The sequence below is a fragment of the Pipistrellus hanaki genome, assembly GCF_964339955.1.
Source record: "Pipistrellus hanaki genome assembly, chromosome: 8".
Lineage (NCBI taxonomy): Eukaryota > Metazoa > Chordata > Mammalia > Chiroptera > Vespertilionidae > Pipistrellus > Pipistrellus hanaki.
The window spans coordinates 52,976,264-52,991,700 of record NC_140510.1 but is presented as its reverse complement, the minus strand read 5'-3'; the positions used below and the strand labels follow the sequence as shown (position 1 = coordinate 52,991,700).

The 15,437-nt window shown below is 38.3% G+C and overlaps 1 protein-coding gene across 2 annotated transcripts in view; it reads right to left on the bottom strand.

Moving 5' to 3' along the window:
* Positions 1–15,437, bottom strand: part of PPP1R1C (protein phosphatase 1 regulatory inhibitor subunit 1C) — a gene marked incomplete at both ends in the record, with an annotated part of 95,502 nt that overhangs the window by 34,797 nt on the left and 45,268 nt on the right. For both annotated transcript variants that reach the window (XM_084892629.1, XM_084892630.1), the window contains 2 exons: positions 8,914–8,974; positions 10,538–10,575. In XM_084892629.1, the coding sequence (XP_084748755.1) occupies positions 8,914–8,974; positions 10,538–10,575 (99 nt within the window). The remainder of the gene's footprint in view (positions 1–8,913; positions 8,975–10,537; positions 10,576–15,437) is intronic.

Here is a 15,437-nt window from a genome sequence, read left to right as displayed (position 1 = left end):
GTCATCTTAAGTGCTTTGCTCGTTATAGTGAGCTGGAGGCTGGAAGACGGCGAGCCGTGTGCCCCCCTTTTCCACGACTCGGTTTATTGTTCTCTGCGGACACATGTGTAAACATGACTGCTCCCCCTGTGATCCGAGAGTGGCCTCACCCTCCTGTCCCCCAGGGCTAGTGTGTCTCCTCACATCCCTGATAATGCTGTCAAATCCTTATTCCAGGGTTCATGGTGAGCTCTCCCTGTCTGAGTGTTGCATCTCCTAGGCGAATCTCCCAGAGGGCAGGGACTCCCCTCTTCGTCTCTGGGCCACAACACTTCAATGCAGCACTTGACACACCATGGAGACTCACATGTGATTTGTGGCAGATTATTGTGGCAGATTCGTGCTTACACACCTGGATTTTGCCATTTGCATATCTGGGAAAGACCTAAAGATGCTGTTTAAACCAAATGTAGACATTCACCTCTTTCCCTGCTTCTAAGGTAGGAAGCAATTTTCAAAGGTGTGTGCTATTTATGCCGAGGGCTGAAAATTTAAACGGTTAATTTTGAAATAAGTAAATATAGAGCAACACAGGAATGGAACTATATTAACAAATGGTGGTGTCCTTGTCAAAATGTAAATGGCACTAAAGGAAATTAAGCTTCTTGTCCCAAATATGCAATTGGCAATTTAATGCATCTTCAGATTCTTTAGTCCTTTCAGCCTAAGAACCTATGAAAACTATACTAAAATATAGTGTCCATTCAGACTTGGCCTTTTCCTCTTGCTTCACTCTCAGTGTGGATCTCCCAATGAAAGGACATCTCAGTGATTTTCAAGAAGGTACATTCTTAGATCAGGTCTCTAGACGGACCCTGCCCTCTGCATTCAAAGATAGAAGGAACATCCAACTTAGTGGAAGAAAGTAGACAGGAGTGAGAGAAGTAGATCTGGAAATAGAAGCATATTTGGTTTAAAAAAATAAACAAGGCTTGTATATATTTAGAATGTTCCTTGTTATCTAGCAATCTGTTAAAACGTGTCTCCAGTTGCACAAATAAGCCCCACCCTGCGCGGTAAATAAACAGAGCCAGCACAAACACAACAGCCATGATTCAGAAAGGCAGATGCGATGACTACCTGGAGAACACCCACGGGGGACAGAGGCGTTTAAAAAAAGAAGGGCATGCGGACAAGCTCAAAGACCTCGCCGCCTTCTCGCCCTGCCTTCGATGGTCAATGTGCAGGAAGGGATGAGAGCGGGCTGGTCTATTCCTTTTGAACACCTTTCTAGTCACAATTATAAGAGACTTGAAATCGGAAAGTGAAATGGTCACAACTCAATATCATTATCATTAAGCTGCTTACCTTGCTTCATTACAGGCTGAATTTATCTGATGTGATTTCCTGTTCATCCCTCTGGCTAGAAATATTTGTTGCATCATCTTCTTTAGCTCCCCCAGATTCATCATAACCATCAGTTTGTTCTTAAGCTTTTTTTGAAATACAAGATTTGTTTATTTAACTGTCAACAAGGGACACTGAGAGGAAGTGAAAGGTGGAAGATGAAATCCACAAGTCCCCCGGAGACTGGCGCAAATAAAAGCGGAGTGACTGTGGCCAGGCGTGGTAATCCACGTGCTTCTTAGGACCAGGCCCTCTAACCCTGACATTGCAATTCCCACAAGGATGAGAGCAAAGCTCCACCAGGTATTTCATTCTCCTCCAAGTCCTTCCATCCCTCCTTCATGGCTGCCCGGGCTCCTTCCTCCATTCTGCCTGGCTCAGTGGAAATGGAGGAGGGGGTGTGCCTGACCCAATCATTCCAAAATTGTATCCATCATAGTGCATGCCTGTTCTAAGCATCCTCTTCACACATGTTGTTTTATTTTGCCCCAAGGTAGTGGAAGGTATCTCCTTTTTACTGATGGGAGAAGAGAGGCATGTTCAACTCATTGACTTGCTAAAGCAGAACAATTAATAAGTTGGTGGTGCTGAGGTTCGAACCCTGATCACTTGCCTCCTAAGGTCCATGTCCTTTTATGTTGGGTCCCATGAAATTATTTTGATCAGCAGCCTTCCTGATTTGGAGACTACCCTTCAGTTACCATTACAGCTCACATCCCTGCCCCAGTCAACTTCTTATTGGGCCAGTTTGATTTCTTTTCTCTGCCTGGGCTATTATTTCTTCTTCGCATTTATTGCTTTATTATGAAAAGGTGCTAAATGGAGATTAAAAATATTAAGATCACAACCATCCTTGAAGAAAAAGAAATGTAGAAATTGCAATGCCACATGCCTTCTAAGAACAACATCTGGACATTGAAGTAGCAGAAGTATTTATTCTGTTAGAGAAATTATGAAGAATGAGAGAAGGAAAATATTTTTCCGAAATGCAAGAAAAAAAAAAATCTGACTTGCTATATGCATTAGCATTGGCAATGCAATATGAAGAGGCCCTCTTATGCAAAGCCATTTTTGGTCAGCTGCTTTGGTTTATGGTCAGATTTTCTTTTAAATCAATAGCACTTGCTCTGCTTGCCTCAATTTGAAGGCAATTGCATTCCAGTAAGACACACATAAACACAGAATGGGGGTGGAAATGAGTCAGTCTTTTCCTGTCCCAAGATTAAAACTTACTTCGCTTTTCTGAAAACATGGCTCAAGCTATCCAACAATAGTTGTATTGGCTGTTCTGTAAATTACAGGGCAGACCACCACCTAAACAGCAGAGACGTGCACATGGGTAGTCAGTAGTCAGCTATCATTTTTGTGATAATCTTCAGAACTTCCTACTTACATAATTATAAAGCACGCTAATGGAAAAGTGAGTGATGGAGAAGTGAGTCATTTTCTATGCAAACTTCAACTTCTGTCATTGTATGTGCAACATGGATTAGACATTTATGACTCATCCCTATAGATGGAAAATGTGGTCAGTGCAAGATATCTGAAATACAGCAATGTATCTACTAGGAGTGTCACAATATCCTCTGGCGATAAGGGATGGGATCTCTAGGTGACTTACTAGAGAAAAGATCTTCCTGGCAGATTAGAGACAAGGTGCTTTTCCTAAGAAAATGATTCATTTGCCAACACTAATGTTGAGTATATTTTTAAAAACTCATCTAAAAGTATATTTGTAAACATGGCTATGTCTCAAGCATATGTAATCTCTGCAGATATGATAGAGGACAAAATAGACACGGCCACTGTTGCCACATAGATCACCCACATAGGTCACTTCTGGTCTAGCTGGGGAGACAGACACTAAAAAAAATTGCACTGTGATTACTTGCAATAAAAGAACTCAAGAGAATTGTCTACTGATAGAGAGGCATAGTTACAGAGACTTCAGAATGGAGGTTTAAGGAAAGCTCCTTTTGGGAACAGACCTTTAAGGACAGGGCTTGAATAATGAGTAAGAGTTAGCCAACTGAGGGATGACGACAAGGAGTAGATAAGGGTGAATATTCAGCGTTTTCCAAACTTTTGACATATGTGTACCCCTTCTATAATTTTCATAACGGTGAGTACCCCTCTTACTCATGAGAACATAGAATTAGGCGCAGCTAAGCATGGTGCAGTGCATATCCCCACCAAACTCCAGTGCAACGTGTACCCCCCACCACACTCTTCCCGTACCCCTGGGGGTATGCATACCACACTTTGGGAAACACTGTTAAGAAGGGAGAATGTGCCAAAACTGGTTTGGCTCAGTGGATAGAGCATCAGCCTGCGGACTGAAGGGTCCCGGGTTTGATTCCGGTCAAGGGCATGTACATTGGTTGCAGGCACATCCCTGGTGGGGGATGTGCAGGAGGCAGCTGGTTGATGTCTCTCTCTCATCAATGTTTCTAGCTCTCTATCTCTCTCCCTTCCTCTCTGTAAAAAAATCAATAAAATATATTAAAAAAAAGAAAAAAAAAAAAGAAGGGAGAATGTGCAACTCTTTCCTGAATCAGCAAAGAGCTGGTGCATTCAGCAGCTTGCAAAATGCCCATATACTACAGTAGTAACTATGATCTAGTGTGTGTGTGTGTGTGTGTGTGTGTGTGTGTGGGAGCACACGCGTGCGCGTGCACGCGAACACACGCGGTGGGGGGGCATTAACCTTTGAAAACTTTGCTCTGGAACAGGGATTTTATCTAATGACAATGGGGAGCTATTGAAGAGTTTTAACTGGAAAGTAGCATAAGCACTTTTGTGTGTTAAAAGCTCATTTTGGCCCTGGCCTGGTGGTTCAGTGGGTTGGAGCATCATCCCATGAACCAAAACGTTATGTGTTTGATTCTGATCAGGGTACATACCTAGTTTGGGGATTTGATCACTAGTCTGGGCATGTCCAGGCGGTAACCAATTGATATTTCTCTCCCATATTGATATTGATGTCTCTCTCTCTCTCTCTCTCTCACACACACACACACACACACACACACACACACACAAGTAAAATGTTCTTTGGTTAGGATTTTTTTTAAAGTTTACGTTGGCTGCAGTATAGATAATGAATGAGAGGCAAAAAAAGAAAGACAAATGGAGAGTAACCAATTACATCCTGGCAAAGAGATGATTGTGACTTGAAATACGTTGGTTGCCCTGAGGATAAAAAAAGAGGAAAGATGAAGAGATACTAATGGAGTGCAATCCACAAGACCTTAGATATAGTCTTTGGAAACTTCCTGAACCCAGGAATATACCTAGGAAGATGAAAATTCCACTTCCTGAGAAGGCCAACAGTGGAAGACAAAACAATTCGTCTTGGAGAAGATCAAAAGGTCAGTTTTGAACATGTTAATTTTGATCTTATGATTTCTTTGATCTCTAAGAAAGACATGTTAAGTAGGTGATTGGATATATGAGTTCCATTGATCTTTAGATTTGTTACTGCAGGATCACTTTAAACATTTGATGATCTGACTCCACCCCAGGACTAATATATTAGAATCTTCAAGAGAAATAGCCATTATAATACCCCAAGGTTAAAAGCGGTGAAAATATTCAGTTATCACTAAATAGTTGCACTAGTTAAACTTTAAGCTTCCTGACAACTTTGAGTGCCAGCAAATGTATAACTGGAAATATGGCCAGACTGAATATTAAATCTGTTATTACTTTCTAGGAGTGAATGTGCTACACACACCGTGAAGCACCCTGGAAAAGGAAAGCTGTATCTTGATCCTTCTATTTACATTTCCATGTTTGTATCATATGATGCTGCCCCCTTGGTCATTAACTAATTGATGATGGTCATTAACCAGGTCCTACTAGCCAAAGGCAACCATGTGATTGTTCCAGTGGTCTGTAAGATGATCTTTCTTAAGAATCCAGCCCAATGTTGCATCATTTTGGATGTGGATGGTAACTAATTTACCAAATCTGATTTTATCCTGACCAGAGGAAAGGGGAGTGGGAAAACATATACCAGAAAAAAACAAAAGAATATGGATAAGTAGAAATACAAAAGTTAAGGGAGTATCAGGCATAGAGAGAAGCAAGGAGAAACAGAAGCAGAGTCACAGGTGTGACAGTTATTAGGACAAAGCTCAAGAGATACCTGCTTCTGACCAGATGACAATGTGGCCAGATTCCCCAGTTCATTACAGTTTATTTATTCAACAAGTATTTATCGAGTACCTACTATGTGCCTGGCACTGTTTTAGGTACTAGGCATATTCAAATGAACAAAACTATTGTTGTTGACATCTCGTTCTAAGTACATCAAATTGAGTGCTATGGGGGGGAAATTAGGCAGTATGTAAGGACATAGATAGGGGATGGTAGAAGGGGCAATTTCCAGAAAAGGAAGGCCTCTCTGAGAAGGTAACATTAGCTGAGCCACAATAGATAAAGAGCATTCCAGGAAGAAAACATGAGAAGTACAAATGCTTTTAAATAGAAGTCTGTTGAAATGTTTAACAGCAAAATAGTTCATAATGTTGGACACTGACAAACAAAGGATAGTGGGAAAGAAGATGAGGTCAAAGAGGGAGGCTAATGCAACTCATTCAGGGACTTATAAGCCATGGTTGAAGCCTTAACTTTATTCTGAATGTTGTCAAGGAAGCCATTGAGGATTTTGATCAAGGGGATGGCATGATCACATTTGTGAGTTAGAGGAATTAGTCACGCTTCTATTTGGAGACTGCTGAGGAACAAGAGAGAAATCAGGAGACCAGTAAGAAGGCTACTCCAGAAACCCAGGCAATGGTGCCTTTCTATATTTTCTACTGTTTCTACAAAGTAGAAACAGTAGAAAATATAGAAAGCAGTCAGGTAAGGCATGCATTCTGAAATTAGAGCTAACAAGTGTAGACAACGGGTTGGATAAGGGAATGGAGTTAAGGATTACACAAAGGTTTTGATTCTCAACAGCTGAATACAATTTATTGAGAAGAGGAAAAACAAACAAAAAGAGCCAATGACTTTGGTTTTGGACATATTAAATTGAGAAACTTAATAACATTCAAGTGGAGAAATTTGGTAGCTAGTTGGAAATGGGGGTCTGAAGTTCAGGAAATATGTCAGGTTTCATCAGCATATCAGTCCTGAGAGTGTGCCTGTTAAAATGGTTTCCTCTGCTCTATTTCCCTCCTCCCCGCTGCTGTACCTGCATATAAAACTCTAATTATAGGAGGTGGTCTGGCCATATCTGTTTCCTGACACCTAGTGGAACTATAAGTAATATAGCAACTAAAGATAAATGAATGCAAGAGCTAAAGACTAGCTTGTGAATGCATTACTTGAAATTGTGCATAGGTGAGATGCCTCTTGTCACTTTGGCATCTGTATCTAGTAACTTTTTTTTATTATTATTATTGATTTCAGAGAAGAAGGAAGAGGGAGAGAGAGGTAGGAATATTAATGATGAGAGAGAATGGTTGATCGGCTGCCTCTGGCACACACCCCACTGGGGATTGAGCCTGCAACCCAATCATGTGCCCTTGACTGGTGGAATCAAACCTGGGACCCCTCAGTCCACAGGTCGATGCTCTATCCACTGAGCAAAGCAGCCAGGGCCCCAGTAACTCTTCATAACCTAATAAGAGAGGAGAATAAAGGAGTCTTGCCGTTTGTTTTTGTTTTGTCTTACTAAGCAGCTTATTCACTGAGTCCTTCATGAAGCCCTAATTGTCCTTTTTGTCAGAGTGATTCTTTTTCAGAACTCTTAATCATATCTGTTGTTGCTCTGCTCTCCCAGAAAATGCTTTTACCCTCAATAATTGCATGTTCCAATGCACTTTGAAGAATTATACACTTCAGAGCAATTGTACTATTGTATTTAGCATCTCAATAGCATTTCCTTTGCTAATTCATCTTTCTTACTATAAAAGCTTCTTATTGCTAAATTTCGTCTTGGAATATTTACTTCTAGTTCTTAGGGAAAGGTAGACTAAACAAAACATGGGGATTTAGCTTTCTCTTTTATCAGGAGCAGAAGACTTAGGCATTTACTGGTTATAAGTGAGGATCTATCTAATTGGCTTGTAATAACACCTTCATAGTCTCTTAAAAGAATTACTTTGCTTTCTCAAGCCTTTAACTCGTGAGCAAAAATGACTAATATTGAATGACCATCCTGGAGTGCTTGATAGTAGTAAAATTATATGTAAAAATGTGCAATATAACTAAATTCCCTAAATGTTTGGATCCCACATTCTTACGGTATTTGAGAACTAAATATAGTGCAAACCACAAGCCCTTGGGGCCTTGGTTTTAAGATTTCTCTTTAAAAATAATGCTATTATTATCTGAGGACTTGAGAACAGTATTACTTTATTTAGTTAAGCTAACCAAAAATAGAATAGAGGAAATCATTAAATGGGTAAACATATATCTTCCAGTGCGGCCCATTCATGCCAAAACTGATAGGTCTTAAAAGTACAAGATGACTTACATTGACTTACATTGGAGAAAATATCTCAAAAATGATACATTTATCATTATAGAGGAATGCCTGATAATCTCAATAATTACTCTGGCATAAACTACAATGCTGATGGTTGTGTTATGTACAGCAGTCTCGCGAACAAGCAAACCCGGTGTTTTATAGCAGCACAGGAAGGAAGTTTACTGAAAAGTAGCTCTTAAATGTGTCCATTTATATCCCACATCCCTGAAAAGGCCTCAAATCTACAGAGAATGCAGAGTGGAAAATTTCACCCTCAATTTAGACATCTCTCCAGCTCCCGGGGAAGATGCTCGCTGGCTTCTGCTGCGGCTGACACCGAGCTGGAGATGACATGACGACCCCCTGGGCCAACGGCTCCAGGCCAGACTGGAACATGAGCTACTGGACTGGACACAGTCTGCCTGATGTCAGGAACATTTTGGTGTGAGAAATAAAAGAAGCCTTCCTGGAACTGATGTTGGTCAACATTCTGATACACTTAGATGTTCTTCTAGCAGTTCCAATTTTAGGGAGAAACTCTGGGGAAATGCCAGAATCTGAGTTAGCATTCTTAGTTGTCATTCCAACAGCTGTTATATGTTCAGCGGATAGCTGTCCGATTGGGTTTCTTAGCACCGCTCCCGACACAAGGCAATGAAGCAGCACTCTATATTAAATCTGACCAAAATTCTACTTTGTTTAAGCCAAGAAAAAGAAAATGACACTCATCTGCCAATACTGGCAAGAGTAATTAGGAATTCTGGGAAAATTCCTTCAAGAAAAATAGGAGAGGAAGGGTTAAAGAAAGACCTTTGTCATTATTTTGGAAAATCTGAATTTCCAAGGAGATTCTAAGACATCTCTAGTTATCCCTTCTTCAGCCTCCTATTTATTTTGATGAAACCAAGTTTTAAGTAGATAAAATATCACATTACTGAGTTGTGGAGCTGAGATGAGATCTAGGTATATGGTCCTTGAGAGCAGACAGCCTGCGAGCTAGGACCTCAACACTCGCACAACCCGAAACAGTACCTGCACAGTACCTTTCATGGTGGGTGCTGTGTACACACTCTGCTTCCTCTGCTTCGGAGATGCATTCTGTGACTGTGGACAAAAAGAAAATGTAAAAGTGTTATATTTAGATAATAAGACAATGCCATCGGCCCTGTGAGGGAAGTAAACGCTGTGCTGCATTTCAAAGAGCTTTCTGATTTCTCCCCTTGGGAAAGAGAGCTCTAATCAATGAGAAATTATAGACATGTTCAATGATATTACAATCTTAAAAAACATAACAGGCTATAGGGTATATTTTAACATAAAACTCTTCATCCACTGCAGTCTTAAAATTGCTTTTTATTTTTTCATCTAATAACATTATTTTATTTCTAAAAGGAAGGGAAAAATTATTGGTTAACAAAATTATATAAGTATCAAAAAGCAAAAAAAATTATTGGTTAACAAAATTATATAGGTATCAAAATGTAATTTAATGAATTAATTTAATTTATTGAATTAATTACATTTAAAATTTTAATTTTAAAATTATATGTTGTCACTGTAAGATCTATTTGTGTAGAAATATAGAACACAGAAATATATTGACAAGTAAAATTTATTGAAAATAAAAAAAGATTGAAAAATGTTTTAACATAATAGCTAATTTAGCAAATTAAGTGGATCTTAAATAAACACTAGTATTATTTTTTAAAAGTAAAAGATAAAAATAAAACAAATAATTGCCAAATCCATATCAACCAAACAAATGGTATAAGCAAATTTATCCAGAATGGAATGTTTAGTAACATTCCAGTACACAAAGGTGCAGGCAGGGGAACTCTGCAAAACAGACTGTAAACATGTGGATGACTGACATGAGTGTAAACATGTGAATGATGGACATTTCTGGTATACCTCTACTGTATTCAGTTCCATCCTATTCCAGGATTTCTTATATGTTTCTTTTTCACACATGTATTCAAAGATCAAGTAGAAAATTAACTCTTTAGAAAAGTGTATTTTGTAACAGTAGTAAAACTTAAGCAATAAAAACTATATTTATGTGAGAGTTCAGTCTCCAAAACATTTTCACATACATAATTTCATTACATTTTTAGTATTTTGATATTTTGTTCTTTCTACATTTTTTTAATCATGTATTATACTATATGCCTACTTATGCAGCCTTCGGGAAATTGGCTTCTAAATCTGCATACAACCTATTAAACATTTGGTTCATTTCTGGGTGCAAGTTTACTCACTTCCTTGCATTCTTTATATTCTACATCACCAGCTTCCCTGGCCTCTCTTGGCTCCTATTCTCTATTTGAACTCCTAGGTGTGTCCTGGAGACTTTGGCCTGTGAGCTGCTCTTGCCTGCACACATCAGATGCTTTAAGAGATGCCTGTCCCCTTCTCTTTGCTCCAGAATTCTAACATGGACTGTCCTCAGCCTGTGATGGTCCTATGCCATCAGTCACTAAATTGAAATTATCTATACCATATCTTACCACTAAAAGCAGTAGTTTATTTGAGAACTTTTTTCAATGTATTTCATAGATATAGAATTAAGGTAATCTACAGGCAGAGACTTAATGGCACATTTTACTATATGTTCATCACAATTATATTGATACCATATTTTATATCACAAATTATAAGAAAACTTACTTCTGCTTGCGTGTTGGTCACCCTCTTGTCATCTATTTCTGCAAGAGAAGTAGGTGTAATTTATTAGAAAGGTGATATTCTTTCTTATAATATCATTAATATTTTCAGTAACTCAGATCAAAATGATTTAATAATTGTATATATAAATATATATATATAAACCCTAATATGCAAATAGACTGATGGCAGAAAAACTGAACAACTAAACAACTGAACAACTGGTTGCTATGATGTGCGCTGACCGCCAGGGCATGTGCGTGGAACATGGCAGGCATCGGCCATGGTGGGATGGTGGAGCAGGTGAGTGGGGGCGCCAGACCAAGGTGGAGTGCCAGTCGCTGTCATCAGGGTGAGCCTCTGATGGTTACTGAAAATTCTTTGCTCCTGCACACTGAGATCCCGCCTGGCACTTGCACCTGCTGCTGGTGCCAGAGATGCTGTTCTCATCTGCCAGTACCATCAGCGGGTGCAAGCAGCGGCTGCCAGCCCTCATTGCTCCTAAGGGCTTCTCCACCTCCTGGTGCTCCTGACGGCATTGGCCCTGCTTGCACCACTGCTGGTGCCAGCCCCAATCGCTCTATTCCATCAGCAGGTACAAGTGATGCCAGCACCATCAGTGCATGGGAGCGGTGGTGATAGGAGCAGGGCAGGCAGGGGAGGGGCCGAGACCTGCCCCTGTGCCCACCACAACCTCGTGACCCACAGTTCCTTTCAAGGTGCATGAATTCGTACTCTGGGCCCCTCGTGCTTATATAACACCTGTGGCTTAGTCTACAGGAAAGGGAAACAGAAATTAATTGTTTCCTTCTAAGATAACTTTTTCCCAAAGTTTTTTTTAAATGCAATTAAAAAAATCCCTCCTGAAATTCCAAATTTCCACCTACCAGCCGTCCAGAAAGGGTCCAAGGAAATGACTCTTAGACAACTATTGGTGTCAGCAGCCTCAGAGTGCTAACACATAAGACCTCCTCTTCTCATGGGTTTTGTTGCTGCTGTCTATGGGCTGTCGCCTCTGTCAAATTTCCTCAAGTCTGCCATGAAGCAGAACAAACCTCCCTTTCCATTCGCCCAATTACACTGGCTCTAAGAGAGCCGGCACCCTCTTTTCTATATGCCACCGGAAAGAATCAGTTCCTTTGTCAGAAATATTTCTTATGACAGTGCTCAGGCAGCTTCTACACAGTCTGTGTAAGCAAGTGGTGAGGAGGGAAGAGAGGAGAAAGAGGTCCTCACTACTCCTTTCACAAAGGGAGGACATTCCAGGCTGAGCCTCTTTCCTGTCTCCTCACCTACTTTGCGTGGATTCTGCCTCTAGGCTTCTTGATAGGGTTACCCTTTCCTGACTCTGAGGTTAGTCCTGAAGCTGAGAGACTGATCCAAAACTGAATGAGGAGTTCATCAAAGAATGTCTGCTTCATGATATAAATCTGTGTTTATGGACATAAAAACATGTGCTATATAAATAAAAAGGACTTGGAAACTATATTGTGGCATTTAAATTTATGAATGATAGATAAAATATCAATATAGAGATGATAGAGAAATGCATATATATGGAAAGGATACATACCGATATGTTAAATGTAGTTATCTCTGGGTATTTGAATAACACATTTTGTCTTATTTTATCTATATTGTTTGCATTTCTTTTTATAGTAAATATGTATCTGAATGTATATGGATATATATAGTTGTTGTGTGCCTTAAACATAGACACAACATACAGACACAAACATACTGTTCTTTCTAATTCGTACCAAAGAGGTTGTAACTGAAGGGGGAGATCCGAAGAATATATATATATATATACACACTTCTCCAGCTCTTTATTCTGTACAAAAACATTAAATAGAGTTTATAATATCTCCATGTTCTCTTCAGGGTCTCAACTTGTGATTCCCTAGCCAATACCAGAAATGTTTAGAAAGCCAAGTCATTAATAAAATATAAAGATAAATTTCTGTCTTTAAATACTGTTTAGCTTTCTCATTAAATAAAAATAAATACTATATTGAGTAGGGTGGGACACAATCAATAATATGTGAAAGATTTTTTTAAATGATGGTCTATAATCTAAAACTACAAATATTCTGAAATAGGCTATTGTACCTATTTTAGCTTTTTTAACTATATTTTCCCCTTTTTTAAGGGCCATTTGGTCTGAAAGAAGAAATTCCTTGCTTTGAGAGACAATTATATAAGTCATCTAAGCATAATGTTTCAAAGAATATTGCTTTCATTGAAGATGGAGGTGGGGATAAAAATAGCCTAGAAGGTTTGAGTATTGATTAGTTAGAATACTCTTGAGACATTTAAGTCATGGAAGGAATAGGACATACTCAAGTCAAAGCAACTCAGACGAAAGTACAAAGCAAACCAAGAATAGATCATGAATTTTTTTGAGATCCAGTGAAGTAAGCATGTTTCTATTTTCCTAAATAGGTTATTATTAAATTGGGGAGGTTATGTATATATGCACATAAACTGCAAACACAATTATCTCTTTTTAATTTAATTCAATTTTTCCATCACCATTTATCCCTTTTATGCCTTCTTCCACTCTCCTGCCACACTGTTGTCCATGTCCATGAATTCTCTCGCTTTTCTGTTTTCTTTTTTTTTTTAAATCCCTCCACCATACCTAACACCCCCCCCCCCCACACACACACACACACAAAACACCCTTCCACCTCCATCAGAGCTGTCTGCCTGCTCTGATTCTGAGAAGACTGGTTGTAATAAAAAGTGCTTATAAAAATTAAGTCCAAAAGAGAAGGAAATAATGAAGACCATGATCAAAGAATAAGAAAAAGTTTCTGATCAGCAATAGAGTGAGAACTACAAAAACTAAGATGTGGGCAAAATATAGAGATAGAGAACCAAGGAAAGACTAGAGAATCTTGGTTGCAGTTGGCTGAGAAATTTGTTTCTTGATGAAAGCACAATAGAGCACACATAATTCCTAATATGATTCTTCTATTTTTCTGTCTTGACCATAAGCAGGTCTCTTAATTTCATGAGCTTTGGGGTTTTTCCTATCTGTGAAATGGTTTTGGGAAAGCATAATAATTCTCTGTCTTCCTCATTTCATCCTAAGCTTGGTTTTAGGAATAAAAAATATGAAAAAAATTGGAGCCTAACTCCCCACTCCTTAAGTATGGGGTGCACATACAGAAAGAAGATATAAATATTATAAACCCCTAATAATAGACCATCAAAATATATGAAGCAAAAACTGACAGAATTAAAAGAATAGTTCTACAATAATAGTTGGAGATTTTGATACCTCATTCTCAATAATGAGTCGAACAACCAGAAAGAAGACAAGTAAGAAAATAGAGGTTTTGAATGACATAATTAATGAAATTGGCAAAATAGACAGTAAGAACATTTACTCTATGATAACATACATAATTCTTCTCAAATGTACCTTGGGATATTTTCCAGAATAGTCCACAAATTAAATCTCAATAGATGTAAAAACATATATATTATAAAAACATCTTCTCCAACCACAATAAGATTAAGTTAAAAATCAATAACAGTAGTAAAACTAGAAAATGTAGAAATGTGTAGAAATTAAAAACACACTCTTAAACAACTAATGGGCCAAAGAAAAAATGATAAACATAAAAGGCCAGTCAGAGCTCAAGATATACAGCAAAGGTAGTGTTAAGAGGAAAATTTATAGCTATCACTTCCCATATTAAAAAAAAAAAAAAAAAAAAAAAAACAACTAAAATCAGCAACTTAACTTTACAATTTAAGGAAGTAGGAAAAAAAGAACAAACTAAATGCAAATCTGAAGGCCTGAGAACCAGGGAGATTGATAGTTTAAGTCCTGGTCCAAGTCCCTTGAGCATTCAGGCTTACACCAGAATTCCTATGATTGCCACCGCCAACTAGTTCTCAGGCCTTCAGATTTGGACTGGAGCTATACCACTGGCAGAGAACAGATCGTGGGACATCGTGGTCTCTATCATAATGTGAGCCTACCCCTCATAATAAATCTCTTTCCATTTATCTATTTATATCCTATTAGTTCTGTTTCTCTGGAGAACCCTAACTAATATAATCATCAAAAACGAGGAAAGCATGAGAAAGTGTCATAGCCTAAAAGAGTCTAAAGAGGCATGACAACTAAATGTAATTGGTTATCCTGAAAAAGAGCTTTGGGTAAAAACTAAGGCTATCTGAATAAACTATGGATTTCAGTTAATACGTCAATATTGGGTGATTAATTATGACAATATAACACTGTAATGACTAAAGCAAAATGTTAATAATGGGGGAAACTGTGTGATGAGGAAGGTAAATGAAAATTCAGTGTGCCCCCTGTGGAATTTTTCTCTAAAGCTAAAAATCTTCATCTATCAGTAAATAAAATAAAATAAAATAAAATAAAATAAAATAAAATAAAGAAAAATCAGGAAGCATGAATAAAAAACACACCATGAATATGCTTTGCTATTGCTGTTGGGATTCTGTATGTGATTTGAATGACACCTCATAGTCATTATTAGAAAGTAAGAAATGTAACTGAAAGGAAGTTAATGAAAAAAAATACATAATTTTAAAAAATGTTATATGGGACTAATTAAAAAGATGAGATGAAAAGGTAAGATAAAGGTTATAAAGAGAAATTTTCGATGTTCAATTAAAGTTGTTGAAAGGTTATGTAAGCAAGTTTATGTTAGTGGAAAATGAGGAGTGAAATGATTTCTAAATATGTCCAGTGATAATGGGAGCTCTTTACTTTTATTTATTTACTGATTAAATGTTGAAAGAGAAGGAACAAAGTGTAAAAGAAAATACTAGTCGTACCTGTTTGATTATACCTCCCCCTGGCTTGCTGCTTCTGTGTGTTTGTTCCTCATACCCAAATGCTCCTTCCCTCAAT